The sequence below is a fragment of the Urocitellus parryii genome, chromosome 6 (genome assembly GCF_045843805.1).
Source record: "Urocitellus parryii isolate mUroPar1 chromosome 6, mUroPar1.hap1, whole genome shotgun sequence".
Lineage (NCBI taxonomy): Eukaryota > Metazoa > Chordata > Mammalia > Rodentia > Sciuridae > Urocitellus > Urocitellus parryii.
In genome coordinates this window covers 184,947,951-184,974,600 of record NC_135536.1, presented here as the reverse complement: position 1 = coordinate 184,974,600, position 26,650 = coordinate 184,947,951, and the positions used below count along the sequence as shown (strand labels likewise).

The 26,650-nt window shown below is 38.8% G+C and overlaps 1 protein-coding gene across 1 annotated transcript; it reads left to right on the top strand.

Moving 5' to 3' along the window:
• The first annotated feature begins 3,360 nt into the window (after positions 1-3,360).
• Positions 3,361-26,220, top strand: Serinc3 (serine incorporator 3). Its single transcript, XM_026383172.2, has 10 exons — positions 3,361-3,515; positions 10,037-10,198; positions 10,982-11,175; positions 12,421-12,500; positions 13,135-13,272; positions 16,290-16,459; positions 17,740-17,830; positions 18,693-18,873; positions 22,705-22,932; positions 23,580-26,220. The coding sequence occupies exons 1-10, from the start codon at positions 3,477-3,479 to the stop codon at positions 23,716-23,718; spliced, it is 1,422 nt and encodes a 473-aa protein (XP_026238957.2). The 5' UTR covers positions 3,361-3,476; the 3' UTR covers positions 23,719-26,220.
• The last annotated feature ends 430 nt before the right edge of the window (positions 26,221-26,650 follow it).

The following is a 26,650-nucleotide window of genomic DNA, read 5'->3' as shown; positions in this document are numbered from 1 at the left end:
TAGGTCAGTGGTGGAGCGCTTGCCTAATGTGCATGAGGCTCTGACTTCCATCCCCACCACTGCAAAAAGTCAAAAACAAAACAAATTAAAAAAACTATTCTGCTGGCAGCTAGGCCCAATGTCCTAACTGAACATAAACAGTGATCACAAAATATAAACAAATGCCAGATAAGGTTACTCTATGGTCGAAACTAGAGCCAAGACCATTCTGGCCCCATAAATATAACTATATATCTCCTCTTGTAACATGACTGGGTTCTGCTGCTTTTCCAACTTTTTTTTTTTAAGAGAGAGTGAGAGAGGAGAGAGAGAGAGAATTTTTAATATTTATTTTTTAGTTCTCGGCGGACACAACATCTTTGTTGGTATGTGGTGCTGAGGATCGAACCCGGGCCGCACGCATGCCAGGCGAGCGCGCTACCGCTTGAGCCACATCCCCAGCCCCCTGCTTTTCCAACTTTTAATCCTCCTACCTCCTGGATAAAAATGATTAGATTCCTAGTCCTGAACTGCCCCACCTACTTGACCGTGTCCAGTGCAAAACAGATCCCTATTTCCTTAGCATTAGCTGCATAAACACAAGTCCTAAAATAAACTCCTCCCACTTACATCTTACCAAGACATCTCCTAGTGTCTCTGGTGTGTGTTCTTTCTTGCTGAATAAGCTCAATGAACCTAATTCGGGGGAGAAGTGTCAGAATCCAATTCAGGGCCTTGCACGTGTGTGGAAAGCACTCTACCACTGAGCTATACCTTCAGTCCAGTAAAGCTAATTAGTTTTGACTACAGCTTTGTTCCCATAACAGATAGTGTCACTGGAGTCCTAGGCCAGAGGCCTGACTCTGGTAGTCCCAACAAATTTGGTCTTGCCACTTCCCCCCTCCCCAAAACACACACACAAACAAAAATAATGATGAAATAGGAAAGAATTTAATCAATCTAGCTACATTGAGAAGACCAGAGAGAACAGGAGTCTATAGTCATGTCTTTGGGGGTGCTGACATGAGCTTTAAGTTTAAATAGAGGAAGAACTGGGGCAGGGAGTGAGAAGTGTGCATAATTAAGCAGTCTTGGTCCTGCTGATCATTATCTCAGTTTTTTGTTCTGCAAGGTGACTCCAGGAGAAGTCTTTATTGTTTTAAGGGACAATCCAGTTCTTGTGAGATGACTCTTCCTGCTTAGGAGAGCAGCCTAAATTCCTGTCATGGGGTAATTGCTCCCCCTTGGGGAGGTGATCTTATCATGGGGTGATCTGCTTACAAGGCTCTGCTGTTCCTGGAATCCAGTGTGACTGAGTAAGTTTAGGGTAATGACTGAAGACCTCTGGGCACCTCTCCAGAGGGACTGGACAGGACCTTGTAAAAGCTGATTGCTGAATGTCCTTGCAAATCTTAAAAATGCCTTATTCTTGGGCTGGGGATGTGGCTCAAGAGGTAGCGCGCTCGCCTGGCATGCGTGCGGCCCGGGTTCGATCCTCAGCACCACATACAAAGAAAGATGTTGTGCCTGCCGAAAACTAAAAAAAATAAATAAATAAATATTAAAAAATTCTCTCTCTCTCTCTCTCTCTCTCTCTCTCTCTCTCTCTCTGTCTCTCACTCTCTCTTAAAAATAAAAATGCCTTATTCTTATCTTGATGTCTTCAGTCTTGAAGGGGGACTAGATAGGTTATGTAAATATAGGGGTCACAAACCTAGAAATACCAATTTTTAGACAGACTTAAGTGATTAACCTGCCTACATGCTCAGAGCTGAGCAGTAATCTGACCCAAAGTTTAAGGTAGCAAGGCAGGAAGATACAAAATGAAGGTGGAGATACCAGGCTTAATCCTGCTCTTAGTTACATTTGCAGGCCCAACTGAAGAGTCAGTGCTTTGTAGCAAAAGCCGCTTCTAAGACTCTGTTACAATTGCCCTAGCAATTAATCATGCATAGCCTAGTAATGTACTGCTTGGTACTGAACTTGCACTCAGCAGATACCTGTGTAATTGTTACCAGGGTCCCAGATAGAAGCTGAACTCCAGGATCCCTGATAACTTGGTCTGGCCACTCAAACCCCCAGAAAAAAAGGTGGAGAAGTTGATGGTGAAGCAGGAAAAGGAACCATTAATTCCAGTATGTCACACCTGGAAGACAGATTTAAGGGCATTGGGTGTTGCAACAGGCTTGGGATCAAAGGGGGAAAAGAATAAAGGTGAAAGTTGAGGAGTTTGTACAGTACACAGAGCTTTGTCAAGTGGCAAGGAGGTTGCCACTGAGGGGACTCTCCTTTTGGTGCCCAGGAGTTGCAGCTGCTCAGGAGGGTTATCTCTACTTGCTTTGTAGGATGCTTATCTGTTAAGCCTGTGTTCCTAGAAGGGGGAAATCTCAATTTGCTTGAAACATGTTTATTTATCGGATTAGTGATGATTCCTAGTTGCCATGTGGCTGCTTTCCTGTGCTGTGCCCTTCTATCATTATATTCTGCTTCATCTCGGGTGTATTTCACTATGGACTCAACCTCTGAAACCCTACAAAGCTTGCCAGTTTTCACTGTTTACCAGGATTGATCATTTGTAGCTTCATTAACTTCACTTGGCCCTTCCAGAAGAAAACATTGAACCATAATCTCAGAACCCACAAGAAGGCATGTTTTCTAACAGCTCCAACTTCTGCCATCTGTCTTTACCCTTCATAGAAAGTTCAGTTTATGACCACCAAAAAACATAATGACGTTATTTTTTTCCCCAGTACTGAACTGAACCCAGAATTGTCCTTTGACATAGGAAACATTTCTTGGATCCATTCTTCTGTTCACAAGTCAAATATAAATTACTCAGAAAAGACTTCTATGACTACTTCCCAACTAATCTATATTTCCCTTATAAAGTGGGCACTTAAATATATATTTAATTATACATATAATTTTATAAAATACATACAACTTATATACAAATATAATATATATAATTATGCATTTTCTCCCCGGTGCTGTGTATCCAACCCAGAGTACTCTACCACTAAGCTATTCTTTTATTGAAAAAATATTCCCTATACTACTTCTTCACAGTATTCATCACACTATGGCTTGATGCATTTATGTTTATCGTCAGTCTCCTCAACCTAGGTCACAAGTTCTACGAGGGTAGACAGCGTGTCTCTTTGTGCGCATCTATGCACTTCCCGCCACCCCAGATCTTCAGATCAGCCTCCCAGTAATACAATATACATAGGAAAGCAGCTTTTGCAGGTCTTGCCCCCTAAGGCAGATTTAGCCACGCCTCTCCCATCTCCTGCCAATCACAGGTGCCCTCTAGGCAGCTACTGCGGAGGATAGTGGGCGGGACCACGCAATGACGCAAACCGCGCGTCTTGGGCGGGGGTGGGCTGTACTTCCGGCCCGAGATACCGTCGCGTTTCTGGGGCGACGCCTCAGCTGGCAGTTAACATCGTGTGAGCACCTCCATCCGGACCGGCCACCTCCATCACAGCATCACCATGGGGGCTGTGCTGGGCGTTTTCTCCCTCGCCAGCTGGGTGAGTTCGGAGTCCTGTGTCCTCGACGGACCTGTGGTATTCAGGGAATGGCAATGGTCCCTATCCCAGATCCGAACGGGCTACGGCCCCAGGTGCCCGCGGGAGAAGGAGCTAGGCCCGGGGCTGCGGAGGTCTCGAGGGTCTAGGCCACAGTCTACGATTCCCCCAGGTGGGCTTGGAGCTGCTCGGTTCGCCTTCCGCATTCACGGAGGAACGTGGGAGGCCTAACTGCCATTGTTTACAATTCCGATTGCCCCGCCCCCGCGAACCTTCTGGACTCTAGGTTCCTTGGGCGCTGGAGTGGTACCAAGGAATGGGAGCTCCGCCGCGGGGGGCCGTGGGTTCATTTGGAAGCTCTTCTTAAGGTGCCGTCCTTTAATTTTGGGCGGTTTGAATCATGTTTTTATTCCATAACACGGGATTTGCCAAAGCTACGGAGTACGTAGCAGGATTGGGATTTTAACCAAAGCCTGCCTGCGGTTCTGGTGCAAGGGTGGCTCACCAAAACTGGAGGCTGTGGCCTTTAACATTTTGGGACCTGTACAGGTTATTTTTCTGTGAGGAAAAACACTGTTATTCCTCACATCGAGAACTGTTGTGCAGATAAAGTGACAAAGTGAATCACTTTGTAAACGGTAAACATTTTGAAAAGAAGATGTTAGGATTTTTGAAAGAGAATATGTTGAATTTCCTTATTTCTGCTTCAGAGGAGCATGGTTCCTTGAATCATTTCCTAATTGTTTCTTAATTCCCTAAATGATGCAATTGACCAAAGATTCGGTCTCAGCACATTCTACTATTGTTTCTTAGGGACAGAAAATATTTTCTATCTTTTAAGGTTGTTTATCTTAAGAGAAAAAAGAAGTTAGGCCATTTAGGGGTTTCTTGAGCAGTTTTTTGATCTTGACTTAAATACACTTTATGTAGTTCATCTAATGCTAAATTCACTTTACGTAGTTCATCCAGTACACCCCAAGTTTTACGAAGTAGTTCTTAACTTTACAGTTTTTTTTATTTTCTATTACATTAAACCGAAAAATCTTTACCAGTTGATTTAAAATAATTTTTTAGTTGTACATAAATACAATACCTTTATTTTTATGTGGTGCTGATGATCAAACCCAGTACCTCACACATGCTACACAAACACTATCACTGAGCTACTAGCCCTCACTAGTTGATTTTTACAGTCACTAATGAAGTAAATCTATTTACAAAATAGTTAAAATGTATACTTGACAATATTGATACTAAGGAGTGAATTGATTGGTATTTTGAAACAAAATGTCTTTCCTATCTTGATAACCTGAAAAACATTTTGGCTTTGAGTTCAAACAAGGATTTTAATTGATGCTATATCTAGAAATGGCTTTTATATTTATCAGTCCTTTTATTCAGTAGGAATGTCAAGGAGTTTATTATACCAGAGTGGAGTAAGTTCGAAGAATAACAGGAAATTAAGTAAGAAAGGCAGCACTGGGGGGAGGGGACTCACTCAGCCGTAGAGTGTTTGTCTTAGCATGCTGGAGGTCCTGGGTTCCATCCCCAGCAAGAGAAAACAAAAACAGAAACAAAAACAAATGGAAATCACATGGATATCCATTATATGGTCTTACTGGGTTGTGTTTTGTTTTGTCTCTTTTGAACTCAGGACCTTGGACATGCTAAAGACATGTTCCCTGAACCACAGAACTACATTCCCAGCCCAGTCTTACAGAGTTTAAGGACTTTGGCTTTTACTTTTAAGTGATAAGGGAAGCCATTGCAGAGTTTGAAAAGAGGATTGACATAATCTGACATGTGTTTTAACAAGATTGGTTCTAGTTGCTGTGTGGGGAATAGATAGTGGCAACGTAAGGATAAAACAATATAGGGAAGGAAAAACTCCCTCCTAAACTCACAAAAGAGAGATTAGCAAGAGGGAAAAAAATATAGATGTTTAATGTTTTTTTCCCCATAATACTGGAGATTGAACCCAGCAGTGCTGTACCTCAGAGATACATCTCAGCCTTTTCTTAAAATTTTTATTTTGACACAGGGTCTTATTTATTTATTTACTTATTGTGGTGCTGGGGATTGAATCCAGGGGTACTCACCACTTGGCTACATCCCAGATCTTTTTATTTTGAGAGTATCTCACTAAATTGTGGAGACTGGCCTTAAAACTTGAAGTTCTCCTGTCTCAGTCTCCCAAATAGCTGGGATTACATTGTGTACCACTGCATCCCATTTGTCTTTGGGTTTTCTTTTCTTTTTTTTTTTAAGAGAGAGAGAGAGAGAGTTTTTTTAATATTTATTTTTTAGTTTTCGGCGGACACAACATCTTTGTATGTGGTGCTGAGGGTCGAACCTGGATCTCACGCATGCCAGGCAAACGCGCTACCGCTTGAACCACATCCCCAGCCCTGTTTTTGGGTTTTCTAAAAAGAGTTTATAATTTGTAGCAGACATACACACTGGAATAGTTAGTGAGTAATTCAAAGGAGCTTATATCCCTGACTTTATAGGGGACATAAAGAGGCTTCTATAGGAAGAACAAATAGTTGTTTTTTTGTTTTGTTTTTATTCCCCTAGGAAAGACAGAGTTTTTAGGAGGGTAAATGGCAGATAAGATTTGTAATAATGCTTGTTTACAGAGGTGAAAGGTACTTCTTTAAACTCCCCTGGAACAGGAATATATGGCAGCCTAGGTGTTTTTCCAGGAGTTGCTGCTTCTAGTCAGTTGAGGAAAGTTCTGAGAAGGGCCTTTTCCTCCCTGCATTTATTGACTATCCAGTGTCTTCAGCTTAAAGTAATCTTTATACCACTTCAGGGGCCCCACTGGGTCCCTACAGCAGTGAGATTGAGTTTATACATAATCCAGATGAGAGTCGATAGCTGTAGCTTGAACCAAGGTGATGGTGAAGGATGCTATGAAGGAAGTCACATCCTGGTTATACTTTGACGATGGTGCTGATGCGCTGACAAACTGGTTGAGGATTTTGGAAAATGAAAAGACATCCAGGATGATTGGGTTTTGGGCCCCAACACCTGAAAAAGTAAAGTTGTCTTTCAATGGAAAAGGGAAATGGTATAACACATAGGACAGGTTTGTTGCACATTTACTCATTTTTACTATGTAAAGGTGCAGGAGATAGAACACTAAAGGTGGTTAGTTACAGGTATGATAGTTGGTAAATAAATGGATGTATTAGTTTGCTAGGACTGTATAATAAGGTATTAAACAAAGGCAATTTATTGTCTCAATTCTTGGAGGTTGGAAGTCCAAGATTAACTCATTAAGTCCAAATTTTCAGTTCTGCAAAAATAATAGTCAAATATTTCAGTTGCCATAAGCAGTATATTTGTTGTTCATTTTAAGTTTTTGTAAGTCTTCCACATCTGGGACAATGGGACAGAATGGTTAAGGTTGTCAACAAGGTTGATTCCTTCTGAATTTGGGAGAATCTTTTCCCTGCCATATCTTCTCTTGGGTTTGCTGGTGGTCTTTGATATCCTTTGGACTGTTAAGCTCTGTCTTCATCTTCACATCGCAACCCTGTGTTGCAAATCTGTGTCCACATTTCTCCTTTTTATGACTGACAGTAGTCATATTGGGTTTTGTGCCCACTATACACCAATATGGCCTTATCTTACTACATCTGCAGGGACCGTGTTTCCAAATTGGTCACAATCTGAGATACTGGGAATTAGGAATTCACCATTAGAGAGAGCACAGATCAACTCATAACAGACAGTAGGTGATTACTGTGAAATTGTTTGAATTTGTCAGGCAAAACATAGCTAAAGGGAGATAGTGTGTGAGTATAGATAAAATAAGCCTGAAGAATTAGTGCCAGTTTTTGCCTGTTTATTTATTTATTTGCAGCACTGGCGGTTTAATCCAGGGCCTCATACATGCTAGCCAAGTGCTCTACCATTGCACTTACACCCTCAGCTCTTTTTAACTTTTGAGGGAGGGTCTTGCTCCTTCCCTCCAGTTACTGGGATTATAGTATGTACCATTATGCTGGGTCAAAATTTCTGTATTTCTGTTACCAGATACAGACTTCATTTTGGTGTTTGGGCCTGAGACTGGCTTGGTCTGTTTCTTACTAGCTATTGGAATTACACAATAAATATATAGAAGGGACTCAATGTATATTTATATTCTGGACGTCGTCATATTTTTCACATAGTAACCCTGTTCAGGTAGGTGGTATTATATTCTTTTTTACAGATGAGAAAACTAGGCTATTAAGTTTAGCAGCTTGCTCCAAACCTTACAAAATCCTGGTGAAGTTCACACAAGGTATCATCTGTTAAAAACAAAAAATTATTATTGGGACCATATTGTAAAACCAAAGTGATCCATTGTTTACATCTACTTCTGCTAATTCTGAATTAGCCTGACTTGTGTCAAGTGACTTCATAACCTCACCTGTCAAAAGCCAGTCAAGCAATTTCCTAATCAAGTATGTATATAAATGTTTCAAATTATATCCTTTCCCCTGGGTTGCTTGTTTGAGCTGATTTTTTTTTTTTATCAGAAGTAAAAGTCACATAGCATAATATTGACTCTTATTTGTTTATTTATTTTTTGGTATTGGAGATTGAGTTCCAGAGATGCTTTACCACTGAACTACATCCCCAAGCTTATTACCTTGAGACAGGATCTTGCTAAGTTGCTCTGGGTCTTACTAAGTTGCTGAGGCTGGCCTCAAGTTTGTGATCCTCTTGCCTCAGTCTCTCTAGTCACTGAGATTACAGGTGTGTGCCACCACACCTGGCTAATCTTAAACTCTCTTAAAGTGTATCATCCAGTGGTATTTAGTGGTTTTAGTATTGTCTTGCCTTCACATCTAATTCCAGAACATCTACATTTCCCTATTCCCCTTTTCCTCAACTCCTAGTCTTTATGTTTCTGAATATTTCATATAAATGGAATTGTAAGCAAAAATAACCCAAAAAGAAACCAGACCTCACGATCTGCAAGCTGACTTTAGTAGGCTGCATCGAATGACACATGGCACATTTACATGGGAGAAAATGGTAACTGGTTATAAGAGGGGTCTGCTTTTTATAGGTCTTAATGAAAGTTAATCATAGCAGAATGTTTAGTGTGACTTAATCATTAGAGACTTGGGACTTCCTGGGCAGTCAGGAAACTAGTTGTGCAGGTTAAAAATCTAACTCAGGAAAACAGCTGTAAAAGCTTGAAACTCATTGTTACTGGGTTAAAAATCCACAGCCCAGAGCCCCTTTGTTTACTTTTTCTCTCTGGACCCATTGTCCTTGGGAAAGGATGAAAGACCATAGCCCAGGGCCTAATGTTTGCCTTCCCCTCTCCCCTCCCAGATCATACTGTCCTCTTTTTCTCCCTGGGGACTGCATTTCTCTTTTCTTGGGTGATGTTATTTTCCATATTCTTTAGGAATAATACAGTGAGTATGTGACCCTTTATGTCTGCTTCTTTTACTAACTAATGTCATGTTTGTCACACACGCACACACCATATTGTACTATGTATGAGTACTTTATTCCTTTATACACCTGAATAATGCATTGTATGGGTATGCCACATTTTACTTATACCTTATTTACTTGGCAGTTAATGAATATTTGGGTTGTTTCTACTTTTGTTGATTGTGAATAGTGCTCCTGGGAACATTTATCTTTTTGTATAAATAAGTATTTCATTTTCTTTGAGTGTTTATACTGAGGTATGGAAAAACTTGATCAGATGGTAATTCTGTGTTTTGATTTTTTTTTTTTTTTTTGGTACTGGGGATTGAACTTAGGACCTTGTGCATGCTAAGTAAGCACTCTATTGCTGTGCTATAGCCCCAGACCATTTTATTTTATTTTGAGACAGTGTTCCCTAAGTTTTCCAGCCTGGCCTTAAACTTGTAATTCTGTGACCCCCAACTCCCCAGGGTTGGAATTATAGGTATGTATCACCATACATATTTAACTTTTTGAGAAATCTCTTTGTTATTCTTGAATGGAGCTAAATGACTGTTGTTTTTATTATTTTTCAGTACTGAGGATTAAACCCAGGGCCTCGTGCATGCTAGGCAAGCATTCTTCCTCTATCATTATTTTGAACCTTTATTTATTTATTTATTTTTATGTGTGCTGAGGATTGAACCCAGTACCTCACACGTGCTAGGCACTCACCACTGAGCCACAACCCTAGCTCTCTATCATTATTTTTTAAGAGGTTGCTGAAACAACTTTGGCAACTAGGGATTCTCAGGAAACAGCAAATGGAGTTAAGTTTATATCTTTCTTACATTGTTACAACACAAAAAAATATGCTCTCTGGATATAATTATTGGGCTCTTTGTTTTAGACACTATGTTAAATGCTCATTTTTAATTCGGCAAAGTGGAAGAGAGGAAAATTCTGTTGTTAGATCCATTTTACAGATGGAGAAATAGAACTAGATTATGTAACTTGCTGAGGTAAAGTGGCAGAGATAACATTGACTCCAGAACACTGAAGGAGATCTCAGACTGCTTGTGATGTTCTCTCTGCAGGTCCCCTGCCTCTGCAGTGGCGCATCATGCTTGTTGTGTAGTTGCTGCCCCAACACTAAAAATTCCACTGTGACTCGACTCATCTATGCTTTTATTCTCCTCTTGGGAACTGCTGTGTCCTGTATCATGCTGACAGAAGGGATGGAAACTCAGCTGAAGAAGGTAAGTAGAAATAACAGTACCCTTAACATGCTGACTTTTTTTAAAATTTTTTTTTTTGTAGTAGATGGATAAGATACCTTTTAAATTTTATTTTCAGTTTAATTGTTTTTACTGTTATATTCAGTCAAGATCATTGTAATTTTAATTTTATGTATTTAAATTATTTTTAAGTGTAGCCAAGACTTGGTTGTTAGGACATTAGTCCTTTTTCAGATATAAAGGTTGTCAGAATGAACAGATTCAGGCTCTGGTTTCAAAACCCAGAGAAAACAGAATTTAAAAGGGATCCTAAGCCTTTTTTTTTTTTTCCTTGTAGATTTAAACTTTAAGCAGGATTAGTCCTTCTCCTTTGGAAGGAATCTTTGATAGTTGGAAAATCTCATGGGAAAATTGAGATGACCTTATTAGCAAATAAGAGAGCACTTTTGTTTTTGAGTGCAAGTTGTTTATACTCTTTGGAAACCATATTGTTGGTCGGTGGGAAATAAAAGACAAAAATCCCACAGCTGGAGCTGGGGTTGTAGCTCAGCGGTAGAGTGCTCGCCTAGCATGTGTGAAGCCCTGGGTTCAATCCTCAGCACCACATTAAAATAAATAAAATAAAGGTAATGTGTCCAACTACAACTAAAAAAAGATAAATATTTAAAAAAAAAAAAATCCCACAGCCAGCCTTGCAGTTGCTGAAGTGGTCAGTTTTATAAATCCAGGCTTTCCTATGGTGAAATAGAATCTCTGATTAACATGAACATTTCCATAACTTTGGAATTTTTTTTTCCCCCTCAGATTCCTGGATTCTGCGAAGGGGGATTTAAAATCAGTGTGGCTGATATAAAGGCAGATAAAGATTGTGATGTGCTGGTCGGTTTTAAAGCTGTATATCGGATCAACTTTGCCTTGGCCATCTTTTTCTTTGCCTTCTTTTTGCTCATGTTAAAAGTAAAAACAAGTAAAGATCCCAGAGCAGCAGTACACAATGGGTATGTAAGTCTGTTTGTCATTGTATTATGGTGTGGCCTTTCCTGTCCTTCAGCAGGTAATGCGCCCATTCTGATGAAAGCAGTAGAATATGTCAATCAGTAGGCTGGATGTATTTTTGATTTTATTATATTATAATACACATGAAATTGTTAATGTCATTTTCAGCTGGAGCCCTACAACATGGAGGGGATAGGAAGTTATCTTATTGCCCTCTTTTTTTTTTTTGCAGTGCCAGGGATTAAACCCAGGGTTTCTCACATATTAGGCAAGCACTCTACCACCAAGCCACATCCTTGTCCCTGTTGAACACTTTTGAACAGGTCAAACACTATGCTAAGCCCTACACACAACGCACATTTTCCTTTCTGCTGTTTAAATATTTAAACAGAAACATGTACTTGACACATTTAAGCAGTGTATAAAAAAGATAGTGAATATATATATGGACTGCTGATTTACATATTTTAATGCTTCCTACTCCTGATCACCAATTTCCCATACACACACACACACACACACACACACACACACACATATAATATTTCTCATTTGAAAACTGAAAACAGTTTTGTAAATTCTTGTAATCTCCCTTTTTATAGGTGCAGTAATTGAATTTCAGAGGTTAAATATATTTTGCCTGAGATCTTTCAGCCAGTGATTTCTCTTCTGCCATGCAAGACAATTATTAAAGATGATACACTGAGGGGCTGTGACTGTGGCTCAGTGGTAGCACACTTGCCTGACATGTGTGAGGCACTGGGTTCAAGTCTCAGCACTGTATATAAATAAGTAAAATAAAGGTCTATCAACAACTAAAAGATGTATATATTGAAAAAAAGATGATACACTGAAAGTCAGATTTGGCCCTAGCTTTGCTAGTAATAAGCTGTGTGATTGTGGGCAAGGTTTTTATGTCCTGTGTTATAAATGGAGGATTTGGTAATAAATTTTCTCACAAACCTAGTAGTTAATGGATCTGTATGTACTAACCCTATTAAAACCCATAATTCTAGAAAAGCCCTTACTTTAAGTGCTAAAAGTGGATTCTTACATTTGCATTGTTTCTGTGCTGCTGATGTCCTTTATATGAAATATTGAATGAAGTAGCCTCATATCAAATGAATAAGCCAGTCATTCATTTTGGTAATGCTATTAAGGCTTTATTTTTGCATTTAGAAATTTATGTTGCTCAGTGTAAGAACTCAAATTATAATATTACATAAATGCATTTTTGTTTTTAATAGGTTTTGGTTTTTCAAAATTGCTGCCATTGTTGGTATCATGGTTGGATCTTTCTACATCCCTGGGGGCTCTTTCACTTCAGGTATGGTTCACTACTGTTGGGTTAGTTATAAGATGTACAGTTTTATAGATGATTGACTTAGAGCTACACTTTCCTTAATGATTTTGCAGAACCAACCATTAACTGAGATGATATACTAATATTACAACAGTGATTGATTAAATCCAGGAGGCATTCAGCCTGTTCTCAGCTTTTTGGGAACCATATGCTAATCTTTTGGTAATATTTTGATTGCATATCGTCTTACTTGGCAAAATAAAGTTAATCAGAAACCTTGTCAATGTGAGGACTTGTAACTCTTCTATTCCATTATCTCATTTGTAATCTGCTTCCTTAACATGGCATCAAGTAACATTTGAGGATTTCTGTTGCAATCTCCCACCCATAAAAGTAAAGGAAAGGACTTATATAGAACCAGTTGGAATGTCAGACCCTTGGCTCCCTTGGCACAAGCTAAAACAAGTTTTAAAAGGTCTGAAACCTAATAGAACACTGCTCAGAGAATGCTATTTGAGTTTGGAATTGTAGTAGTCTTGCTATACTGCTGGGGCCAGAATGTCTTAACTATGTCTATTGAAATCTGTTCAGAATGTTGAAAGTAATTCTGAAATGTTCCTCCTGTGGGAAAGAATAACTCCATTCCTTTGGTTTGTAGTCTGGTTTGCCGTCGGCATGGTGGGGGCTGCTTTCTTCATCCTCATCCAGCTGGTACTCTTGGTAGACTTTGCCCACTCTTGGAATGAATCATGGGTGAGTCGTATGGAAGAAGGAAACCCAAGGGTCTGGTATGCCGGTAAGTAGCTAAACTCACCTCTGACAGCCATGCTGCTGCATTAAACAGAGTGTTCAATAAAATCTCCAGTGATTAAATGTATAAACTCCAATATAGAGCTGCTTTTTTTTTTTTTTTTTTTTGAATTTTAACATTTTTTTATTTCTTAGTTTTCGGCAAACACAACATCTTTGTTGGTATGTGGTGCTGAGGATCGAACCCGGGCCGCGTGCATGCTAGACGGGCGCGCTACCGCTTGAGCCACATCCCCAGCCCTAGAGCTGCTTTTTAAAAAAACTAAAATTTTCCAATGGGTTTCCAGAAGGGAACAGCAAAGATATTTTAAATCAATAGATTCTCTGAGCCAATTTATTTTGAGATTTATAATATAACTACCTGTGTTTAGATAAGGAAAATATTTAGTGACATACTCCTGGTTTGGGCAAACCTGTTTCAATGGACAGGGAAATCAGGTAGGTTCTACATTTGGGACAGCTGCCCATATACCTCAAGTGGATAGGGGTAACTGCTTTATTCAGAGTGTGACCCCACACCTCTTGTGAAAGCTTTCTGGTGGGAAAAGAACACTTCACATTTCTAGGTAGGGAATAGAATTTAAAGCCTATTTAATAATGGGGAGGGGCTTTGTAGCCTTCTGTTTATTAGGCTTTATTGCATTTTTAAAATAACAGTTGAGACTTCTCATTCCCAGTCCCATCCCCCATTATAAATAATAGATGCTGTGTCAAGAACTTGGAAAACAGAGATCTGTCACAAAAGAAAAACTCTCGGGGCTGTGGTTGTGGCTCAGTGGTAGAGCACTTGCCTACCACGTGTGAGGCACTGGGTTCGATCCTCAGCATTATATAAAAACAAATAAGGGTGAAAAGAAAAGAAAAATTCTCAAGGTGTGGGAGTGTAGCTCAGAGGAGAAGTATGTGCTTACGACGTGTAAGGTCCTCGGTTAATCACCAGCACTGAAAGAGAAAACAAATTTCCCGTAGTCCAACTATCTAATAATAATTATTCACTGTTAACATATTAGTCTTTTTTTTTACATGTACATGCATATTTTTTGTGTATGAAATTCAAATGTGTGTAACATGGTTTTGTTTATTTTCTTAATGTATTGTGCATGTAAATGGTTTATAATTTGGCTTTTTTGAACTTAGAAATAGCTTGTGAACTTATTTTGGCTTATGGTACAGAAGTAAATACCTAATATGTTTGATTACATTTCTGATTGTTACCTTAGGCTAAATTTCCAGGAGGAGAAGGATCAAAGTGCATAAGAGTTTTAAATGCTTTTAGTGCATATACAAATTGCTCAGTTTTTCATTTCACTTATTTGGCTTATTTTAGAAGTATTTACACACACATACACTCACAAATTTTGTGTGTGTGTGTGTGTGTGTGTGTGTGTAAAGGAAAGTAATACTGTATTCACCATAAACACAAGTGATAGAAATTGATAAAGAGCAAGAGTAGGGATATAGCTCAGTGGTAGAGTGCCTTCTTGCATGCCCCAGGCTCAATCCTTAGCACTGCAAAAGAGAAAGAAAAAAATATTTATAAAGGACAAAACATGCAATTCCCTGCTTGTCTGCAATCCATTTTCTATTCTAGATGTAGCCACTATTATCTAACAGTTATATATTAATGCAACATACATTTTTGTGTTTAAATATAAACAGGATTATGTATGCTATATATGTATAGTATTTATTTAATAGCTGCATGGAATAATATCCATGTAATTCTTTGGTATTCCATGGCAAAGTATACCAAAATTTATTTATTTATTTACCCTATTCTTAGTCACTTGAAGTACTATTTTTTTTTAAGAAAAAGATTTAAAAATTTTTCTGTATCATTCATCATGTTGGGCTGGGAACTCCTAAACTTCTTTACTTCATTCTAGTAAAATTTTATTTTTTTATCTATTGTGTTTTCTATAATTCCTTCCTTTGGAGAGGGTGGGGCAGTAGTGGGGATTGAACCCAGGCCTTTGTACATGCTAGGCAAGCCCCTCTATGCACCCTTTTATATTTTTTGAGACAGGTTCTCTCTGAGTTTCTCAGACTGGCCTCAAACTTATAGTCCTTCCTGACCCAGCCTTCTGAGTAACTGTGATTACAGGTGTGTGCCACCATACCCAGCTATACTTTTTTTTTTTAATTTAGAAAATTTTTATATAATTCATTTTGGATCATATAACTCTAGAAGAATTTTATGAGTTGAAGATTGACTGTACCTACCTTAAGAGTAGCTAAGTATAGAGAAATTTATCTCTATTCTGATGGAAAAACATTAAGAACTGTGCTGGTGACCTAATGTAGAAAGTTTAATTTTAAACGTGTGAAATCCATCCAGATAAGTAGAAACCAATTTTCTCTCGTAAGTCTTTGCTTCAAATTGAACACAGGTTTACTTGGTGTACTGTACAGTCTCTTCCTGTTTCTTAATTTCAGAATTAAGTAATTAATTTTTGGTTAACCTTATGACTAGAAAGAAGCATTCATGTAGATATTTGGAAATAGCAAATGATCTACTTTCTCATTGTGATCGGAAACAGTTTGGGTAGCCAGTGGCCACAGAAGAAAAACTATTATAAAAAGATGCCTGTTTTATTTACCCCTCTCACCTCCTGGCATATTGCTTCCTATGAATTGTGCCATTTTGAGGGCCCAGGAATCATCTAAGCTATATAAAGCTTCTGGAACTCCTTATTTAACAGTCAAATTAGCAGTTTACTCCAACTGGAATGACCAAATATCTGGTAATCTAGGCAATGAAACCAAATTAGATAATCCAGGAAGTGAATTCACTTGCTTCTTGGGTTTTAGAAATTAACGTTGAGCCAACACAACCCGAAACTAACCTTGGGGCTTCTGAAATTTTGTTATAAATTCTTGACCACCATGAGGGTGGGTAATTTAATGCATCTTCATTTTTATATAGTATAAAAAAGAAATAGGTCTTCATTGTAGAAGTTTTCTGAGAATTGTGGATATTTATATTTGTTTCTCTTTTTCCAGCTTTGCTCTCTGTTACAACCTTTTTTAATGTCATGTCAATCATCGTTGTTGGGTTATTCTACACATACTACACAAAACCAGATGGCTGCACAGAAAACAAGTTCTTCATCAGTATTAATCTGATTCTCTGCATTGTAGTTTCCATTATATCGATCCACCCAAAAATTCAGGTATGGTTGTTTTCTGCTTCTTCCTGCTGTGAAAAGATTGTTTTTGTGTTTGTATATCAAGGATGGAACCCAGTGGGGCTTAACCACTGAGCCACATCTACATCCCTTTTTTAATTTTTATTTTGAGACAGAGTCTCAGTGAGTTTCATAGGGTCTCTCCAAGTTGTTGAGGCTGGCCTTGAACTTAAAATCCTCCTGTCTGTCTCAGCTCCTGAGCTGCTGGGATTTCACCATGCCTGGCCCTGTGAACAGTTTTTAATTAACACTAATTTCAAAAACTTAGTAACCCTTTAGTGAATTTATGTCTGAGTTACCCTTTTAAATATTTTTCCATATTATGTTACAGTCTTCATAGTTACAAGTTAATAAGCATATATTATGTTATTGAGTGCCTCTGTCATGATTAATTTCCCTTTCATTTAAAAAAAAGCTGAGGAACTTGAGAATTTTTAGATCTTCTAAAACTATGTAAGTCTTGGGAATCATTGAGTCATTAGTTAACATTTTAGGAGAAATAGTTAACTTTAATATTAAAAACAAAGATTTATGCTCTTGAGGGTCATTTTTTAAACATTATACAGGGTTAATATGTACCTCAGTGGTCGTGAAGATTGGCCATACCTTAGAATAACTAAATGTAGAGACATTGTGCTTATTCTGATGGGAAAACATTAAGACCGTGCTGTGCTGGGGATGTAGCTCAGTTGGTAGAATGCTTGCCTCATATGCACAGAGCCCTGAGTTCCTTCCCCAGCATCATGATAAAAAAAAAAAAAAAAAAAATCATTGCGGTTTTAGATATTAAAAGACATCTAGTTTTCACTTCTGGGTTAAAAGTGAGAGAACTGTAACCTGGGAGGCAGAAGATCATAAGTTCAAGGCCAGCCTGGGCAACTTAGTGAGACCCTGCCTCAAAATAAAAAACAAAAAGGCTTGGGATATAGCTCAGTGAAAGAAGCGATGGATTACCTCACTGATTAGTAACAGAGCTGAGCTGAGACTCTTCCTATTACAACAAGGGACTAAACAATCAAAACTGTTGTGTGATGTACAGGAATTTTCAGGATCAAAGAATGCCTTGAGAGTCAGTAGATGTTTTATATTTCTTAATTCTTTTGCAAACAAACTTAGATTGACAGGTTACTTGTCCACTTTCAACTGTCAAGCAAAATCAATAGGTTCTCAGCTACTAACAATTCAGCAAATCGCAGTGAAGCACATTGGCTTTTAGAAAGAGAGACTTTGCAATCCCTTTGGCAGTTTTCCTTTTTATTCCCTAGGAACATCAGCCTCGTTCTGGCCTCCTACAGTCCTCTGTCATCACGCTCTACACCCTGTACCTCACGTGGTCAGCCATGACAAATGAACCTGGTAAGGAATGTCAGTAACACTTTCATAGGATGAAAATAGGAAAGTAACTCTTTGGTGGGTGTAAAAACTAGAGGTAGAGCAAATATGAAACAGACAACAACATTTTAAATGTTGTAATTGAACAGTGGTCACTGTAGATTTACAGATATTTACCTTTTATGTTTTATTCCCCATATGTAAGACCTAGGAAGACCTTTTGACACTAGTAAGAGCTCTTCACAAGAGTGACCTTGTTTTGGTCCTTTGTAAGGTTATTTTACTTTGTTGTCATAGACATGGCAGAAATAGCTGTAAGAAAATCTCCTTTTACAGCTATTATAGGATTGTTCTCAATAGGTCATTCTGTGGACTCTATAAAGGTAAACAATTATTGTAGCCCCCCTCTCATGATATATTTTTTTAAATTTTTAGTTGTAGATGGACAAAATACCTTTATTTTTTATTCATATGCAGTGCTGAGAATTAAGCCCAGTGCCTCACACATGCTAGGCAAGCACTCTACCACTGAGCCACAACCCCAGCTCAGTAACTTAATTTTTATTAAATAACTATGTTAAAGCTTAGGATAAACTTGTGTGCATAAAGCCTTGGTACTATATAACTAAAAAGATCTTTCAGGTAAACTATAAAGCCAGGAAAATCATGCTTGATGTTTACGAATTTGACAGATACTGTCGTTTCTTGTTTTCTGAAACTAAATCACTAATTTCAGCACATATACATTACTGACTTCTGAGTTTCCAGCTGGATGAAGTATTCTCATGTTTCACATCAGCACTGAATGATATATAGGCAATCTCTTAATTCTTTCTTGGAACAAGATGAGCTGAAACTATGGATAATAAAAATTTCCCATTTTCAGATCGATCCTGCAACCCCACCCTACTGAGCATCATTACACACATCGCTTCACCAACCATGACTCCTGCAAATTCCACTGTTGTAGTCCCTACCTCTGCTCCACCATCGAAGAAGGCGCACTTTCTGGATGCAGAAAATCTTCTAGGGCTTGCAGTCTTTGTTTTCTGTCTTTTGTATTCTAGGTAAGTTAAAAGGTGGTTAGTCTAAGGGTCTCATGAAAGATAATAATAGAATGAAGAAGGTATTTTTCTTTTAAAACTATTTTGAGGAATGGAAAAAACAGTTCTCTTTAATGAGAAGTTCTTTATGCACCTCAGTTACCCAGCTATGTGTGTTTCTTTCTTTTTTTTGATACTGAGGATTGAACCCAGAGCCTTGAGCATGCTAGGCAAGCACTCTACCACCTAGTGACATCCCCAGCTCCTAGGGGGGATCTGTATTTCTTAAAGTCCAGAATATCATCTCACCAGATAATTCCTCAAAGTCTTAGAAAGAAATGAGAATACAATAGTGGCTTTCAAAACTGGATGGATTATCTTTTTAGAAAAAAAAATCTTGGGGCTAGGGGTGTAGGTCAGTGGTAGAATACTTGTCTGACATGTGGAGGTCCTGGGTTTGATTCCTAGCACCACAACAAAATAACACAAAAGGAAAGCATTTTCATTCGTACAAAAATCCTGTACCCGTTAGCAGTCACTCCCCAATCACCCTCCTTTCTGCTTCTGGCAACTACTAATCTACTTCATGTGTCTGTAGATTTGCCTACTCAAACGTTCCATATGTAGTCATGGCTCACACTGTATAAATACTTTTATATATTTATATACACATACACACATGTGCACGTGTGTAAAATACATAGATTTCATGTATAGTCCTGAGTATACAAGGATACTCTGAGAAATGCGTTGTTAGATGATTTAATTGTTCGAACATCGTAGTGTGTGCTTATTACATAAACTGAGATGGCACCAGTGTCATTAGGTTCTGTGATCTTATAGAACCACTGTCATGTGCAGTCCTGTCATCAACTGAAACATAGTATGGCACTTGACTAAATGCAGTAATGTGAGGTCTGACAGCTTTTGCTGAATAGTTTTGAGGTTAATCCTTGTAGTAACTTATATCAGTAATTATTCCTTTTTTTAATAGAAAATATTGGAATCCCTTGGGCTGGGGATGTGGCTCAAGCGGTAGCGCGCTTGCCTGTCGTGCGTGCGGCCGGGGTTCGATCCTCAGCACCACATACAAACAAAGATGTTGTACCAGCTGATAACTAAATAATAAATATTAAAAATTCTCTCTCTCTCTCTACCTCTCTCTCTCTCTTTAAAAAAAAAAAAGAAAATATTGGATCCCATTGTGTAGCTGTAACACAGTTGTTGTTAATCAATTGGTGGACATTTGGGTTATTTCCCTTATGTGACTGTTTTGAAAAATGCAGCTGTTAATGTTTGTGTACAAGTGTTTTGTGTGGATGTATGTTTTTAGCTCTCTTGAACATAGGTAGGAGTGGAATTTCTCAGTTATTTGGTAACAATTTAACTTCTTAAGGAACTGCCAAAGTATTCTCCATGTAGTGGCTGCATCATGTTATGTTCCCCCAACAAAATTTCCAATTTGACCATATCCTAATCATTATACTGTAATTGTCTACCTTTTAAATTGTAACCATACTAGAGTGAGTGGAGTAGCATTTTGTTGTGATTTTGATTTGTGTTTCTCTAACTAATGGTAGGCATCTTATTCATGTGCTTATTGGTAGAGCTTCTTTAATTTTCTATTTAAGGCTTTTACTTGTTTTTTAATTAGGTTGTCTTTTTATTGTTTTTATATATGGCTTGAGGTAGAGGTTCCAGTTCTTCCCCTTGTGATTATTCAGTTGTCCCAGACCATTTGTTGAAGAAATTCTCCTTTCTCCCATTGAATTGTCTTGGCATCTTTATCAAAAATCAGTTGACCACAAATGTAATAGTTTTATTTCTAGGCCTGTGGTTTTGTTTCATTGGTTTGTATGTTTTACCTTAGGCCAGTACCAAACTGTTTTGATTACTATAGCTTTGCAGTAAGTTTTGAAATTGGGAAGTTGGAATTCTCTAAATTGTTCTTTTTTAAGATTGTTTTGGGTCATTTGTATTTTTATGTGAATTTTAGGATGAGCTTGTCAGTTTCTGTAAAAATAGATAATCAGAGCCAGGCTCCTGAGTACCTGTGATCCCAGCTACTCAGGAGCCTGAAGAATAAGGGTCATAAATATTGAGACCACCCTGGACGTCTTACTGAAACCCTCTCAAAATAAAACATAAAGGGCTGGGGATGTGGCTCAAGTGGTAGCGTGGCTTGCCTGGCATGCATGCGGCCCGGGTTCGATCCTCAGCACCACATACAAACAAAGATGTTGTGTCTGCTGAAAACTAAAAAATAAATATTAAGATTCTCTCTCTCTCTCTCTCTCTCTCTCTCTCTTTCTCTCTCTCTCTTAAAAAAAAAAAAGAAAAAAATAAATAAAACATAAAAAGAGCTGGGGAAATAGTTTATTGGTGAAGTGCCCCTGGGATCAATCCTTAGTACCAGAAAGAAAAGGTAGTTGAGATTTTGATAGGGTTTACATTGGTTCTGTAGATCAGTTTGGGAGGATATTATTATTTTAACAGTATTAAGGCTTTCAGTCTATGAGTGTGAAATATTTATATCTTTTTTATTTAGACCACTTATTTAGTTCTTTAATTTCTTTCAGTGGATTATAGTTAACTAGTGTACAGATCTTAAACATATTTTGTAAATTTCTAAATGTTTTATTTGATTTGAGGGTATTGTAGATACAGTTGTTCAACTTTGGGATTGCTCATTTCTCAAGTATGGAAACATAGTTGATTTATTTTTTGAGAGAGAGAATTTTTTAATACTTATTTTTTAGTTTCCAGTGGACACAACATCTTTATTTTTTTTTATGTGGTGCTGAGAATCGAACCCAGCGCCCCGCCCACACGTCAGGCGAGCACGCTACCGCTTGAGCCACATCCCCAGCCCCGTAGTTCATTTTTGTGTGTTGATCTTGTATTCAGCTAACTTGCTGAGCTCATTCATTGGTTCTAAAGGTTTATGTGTGTTTATTCCATAGGATTTTCTACATACAAGATCAAGTTATCTGCTAATAGAGTTGGTTTTACTTCCTTTCTAGTTGGATACCTTTCATTTCTTTTGCTTCATTATTCTGGCCAGATCTTCTGGTATAGCATTAAATAGCCAAGTGAAGAGTGGGATTCTTCTCTTGTTCTTGATCTTAGGAGGAACCTTTTAGTTTTTCACCATTAAGTATGCTGTTAGCACTGCGGTTCGGTTTTCACTGATGTATTTTATCAGTTGGAGAAAGTTGTGTATTCCTACTTTGAGTATTTTTATCTTGAAAGGTCATTGGGTTTTGTCAGATGTTTTTTCTGTCTGTTGAAATGGTCATGTAGTTTTTGTCATTCATTCATGTGTATTTTTTAATTCAGTCATTTAACTCCTGCTTGTAGTAAGCATCTGCAGTGCTAGAGACACATAGATGACTCTGCATCTTGTTAGGGAGTTCTTTTGCCTAGTAAGCAAAGAACAAGGCAGGAACGAAAAGTGCTGAGGCAGAAGGATGCCCTAGGGAGCATTGGGAGGTGGGAGGAAGCCTCTAACTCAGCCTAGTGAGGGCTGATGTCAGGGAAGTCTTTCCAGAGGACATGGCACTGAGTCAGAGAAGTGAGGGATGAGTAAGTTAGCTGGGAAAAGGTTGGTGGGTGGTACATCCAAGCATAGAAGAGGCCCTTTGAAGTAATAGGAACATAGTGTGCTTTGGGAGTTGGGCCATGGGGTCGTAACTGATGCAAGTATGGTCAGCCCTATGATGACAGGCAGCAGTTCAGAATTTTAAGCAGAGACCTTAGTCTCCAAAGTTGGAGCAGCTACAATATAATGTTTGCAGGCCAAAGGCATCAGTTCATTTCATGGCCCCTTTCTGATTTGTCTTCCTTACTTTCCAGCATCCGAACTTCCAGCAACAGCCAAGTAAACAAGCTGACCCTCTCAGGGAGTGACAGCGTGATCCTTGGTGATACCAATGCCAGCGGAGCCAACGATGAAGAAGATGGACAGCCTCGGCGGGCTGTGGACAATGAGAAAGAGGGAGTGCAGTATAGCTACTCGTTTTTCCATCTGATGCTCTGCTTGGCTTCCTTGTACATCATGATGACACTGACCAGCTGGTACAGGTGAGGCATAGACAAAAAGGTGGAAGACCACTTAGCCCCTTGGACCGCCTGTGATTCTTTATCTATTGTCCTGACCGTATCACCCCTTATTTTACTCCTGTAATAAGCTCTGCTCGGTGCTCTCTCTGAAAGACTTTGGACTTTCTCCCCTCTGCATTTAAAACCCTTTTGGAATTCTTTGCGGTGAAAATACTTTGGGAGTTTTTCTAGACTTGATTTATTTGAGAGAGAAAAATCACGATATTTTATAGGAGCTTAACCCATCTTTGTAGACAAGTTTTCTCTGTACATAGAGAAGGCCATATCAAAATATTTTGGTCAGAGTAATAATGTGCTAAGGAAGGAACGTTTCAGGGAGGCCCATTTTAACCTAGACTTTTACCAATAATTAGAACAGCCAAGTGGTCCTGAAGCATTTTACCCAAAGAATAGCTGAAGTCTTTCATGCTGACAGGAGGAAAAATGCTATTTTGAGAGGCCAAATATTTCCTCATAACAACTAAAAATAGCTTCCTCTTTAACTTTCCCCTAGAAATGTACTGGGGTACTAATGCCAGCAAGGTTTCACAGGGGACTTTCTTGCCTTAACTAGGGTCTGCAGGATGCTGGTACCAGGTTCCTTTACCTGACTCTTTTTGTTTTCTTAGCCCTGATGCCAAGTTCCAGAATGTGACCAGCAAGTGGCCTGCTGTGTGGGTCAAGATCACCTCCAGCTGGGTGTGCCTCCTCCTTTATGTCTGGACCCTTGTGGCTCCATTAGTCCTCACCAGTCGGGATTTCAGCTGAACTTCTGAGTGCCAAGGACACTGCTGAAGTTCCTAAAGGTCTCACCTTTGCTGAAAACTCATATCCCTTTTAAGTTTGCTTCGACTAAACTATTAAGTGAACGCTTTGCAAATTTGACTATATTCTGGTTTATATCAAAAAGCAAGATTGAAAATGCTTGATGCGGAATCTGAACTTTTCGTTTTTATGTATTTTTATTTGTAAGGATATAGCACAAGAGAACATTTTTGCGTTTTTAAAGAGAACTACAGCTGTGCTGTGAAGAGAGTTCTTTATAAAGATATGTAGGGTTCTACAAATCTCGTTTAAAATATAAGATAGAAGAATATTGGATATTTGAAGCTATCATTAATATATTTCTATTGCATTCTCCTTAAAAAGAAAAAATGCATTTATATGACATTTCCCTCCATGAAAGTCTTTATTGTGTGATTTAAGCACATTGTTCAGTGCGTAAACTCTTTGGAGATGTGTTGCATCATCATTCTTGGGTAAGGATCATGTATGTGGGTCCTTCTCCAGAAGCGTGATTGCTGATGAGGCTGCTGCTTCTACAGCTTGAGTTTATTTACTTTTTTAATACTACAGCATTGATGCAGCTTGATACAAGTCTGTGGCTTTGCCAGATATGTTAATTTCAATAAATGCTTTGTAGGTTTGATTAAAATGAAGATTCATTTGGGGAAATACCACAATGTCTATGTAATGATCTTGTCATGAGTATGTAAAAGTAAAATGCATGTAAGTTATATATTTGCACTATAAAGGTATTTGATTATAATAGAAAGACATTAAACTTTTAAGGCCCTTTCTTTAACAGCTTTCTGAGTTAATAGCCATGCATTAATTTTTGGACAGTCACAGGTTTATCTAGCATCACATCAGGATGCCCCTGTTCCTTCTGAGTCTTGAACTCATTCAAAAATTATCCCGATTATCTTCTCTGGGTAAGACTTTGGTAGATGAGGAATAGTTAAGGCACTGTCAAGAAATATAATTCAGAGAGGCATCATACAAGGAGGTAGAATAAAGCAGTTCTTTTAGCAAAGATTTACTGGGTGTCTATTCCACAGCAGGCCCTGGAACACAGCTTTAAATATGACAGACCACAGGCTCTTCCTTCTTGGACAGTGTAGAGGAGTGTGAAAATGAGCTGATGGGTGGTTCTGATGTGAGTTAGTGCTGTGATTTTGGGATTGCAGGAATCAGGAGGACGGGTACCTGGGGTAGAGGGTGTCACAATGGACTTCCTAGAGAAGTGCTGTTAGGAGTAAGCTAGAGAGACATGGGATAGTGGAGAACATTGCTGAGGATGGGCAGAACTACACTTAAAAGCAGGGAGATGGGAAAAAATATTCAGTGAAGTCGGAATGGACGGGGAGAGACTATGGGGACTGAGTTCTGAAGTGCTTTATAGACCCTCATGAGAGTTTGGACTGTAATGTTGAGGGCAACAGAGCGCATCTTCAGAGCAACATGCGCAAACTGTGTCTTTGGTCACTTGGGCTGATACAGAGAGGATGGATATAGAGAGATGATACCAGAAGCAGTTCATAGGAAATTTGAAATAAAGTAGTAGAAGGGGACATGGGGGGAAGGAGAGTGAGGGCTACTTGGTAAATTTTAACACTGGAAATTAGAGGTGGTCCCTTCAGAATGAGTACAGTCTTGGGAGTAAGCTTTTAGGTTTGCACCCCAACTTTGCTCCCCATCCCCAAATTGGGGATTGAACCCAGGAGCATGTTACCACTGAGCTATATCCCCAGTGTTTTTTTATTTTAAGACAGGGTCCAAGTTGCCCAGGCTGGCCTCACACTTCTGGTCCTCTTGCCTCAGCCTCCTATGTTGCTGGGATCACAGGCCTGGGCTACTACCATGCTTGGCAGCTTCTCCATTTTTCAGTTGCCAAACTGGTCAGCCCAATATTTACTGAGTACATACCACATTTTATGACTTAGGGCAAATGACTTTACCTCTCTGAACTTCAGTATTGGTACCTAGAACCTGTGTACTGATGTACTTAGATGGTTTGAAGAATGCTTAACACACTTAAAGCACTCTTGATAGGAGCTGCTAATCTCATTATGGGTTAAAGTGAGACTGGATGAGATTCAAGGGTCACAGATGTTCAGAATCTGGTAGAGGCTGGATTTGAGGTATTCTTATAGAATTAACCAGATGAACATAGAGGTGGAGAGAGGGAAGCAAAGCTTGAAACAAATGGTTGGAACTGCTGTCCTTCAAACCAGCCGTGTATGTCAGGCTTGTATGTGGAAGTAAAGTGCAAAGGATTTGAGGGTGAATGAGTTTGGCCCTTGGTCTTGCCAGAGTAAAGCAGATTCCCGTTCCTTAATAGCAGGGGAGCCAGAAAGAATTCTATAGGTTCTAAACTTCAAAAACATTACAGTGCCCCCCTCTTCCGCATTATGTAATTCAATATAAAAGCAATACTAAACTGTAAAATAATGTAACAAAGTCCAATAAAGGTTTTTATTTTTTTTTCTCATGATGATAGTTTGATATTAATTTGAAATAACAAACTCTCTTTTAAAGTTTGGGGATAATGTCCCTTCTGTTGGTCATCCCCTAAGAATGAATGAAGTCTGTCTGTGAATAGGAAACTCAGTCATTGACATTCAAGAATTATACACGTGAATGCTGAATTATACATAAATGTTAATAATACCAACATTTTGAGTAAGCGAAGATCATGCTTCAAAGCAGGGTGGTGTTATGAATCATCAGATCCCATGGTTTCATCTCATTCTAGATGAATCACCTGGTGTTTCATCAGTAAGAACAGGTTGGGACGGCCTCTTAGGTCAAGGCCTTGGCTTTGTGGTCAGTAGCATGTTCTAGGAGTTAATTAAAGCAGCAGCTGCTACTTTGACCTCATTAGAGCTGGGAGAGAACTGTTAAGTGTTGGTTTACC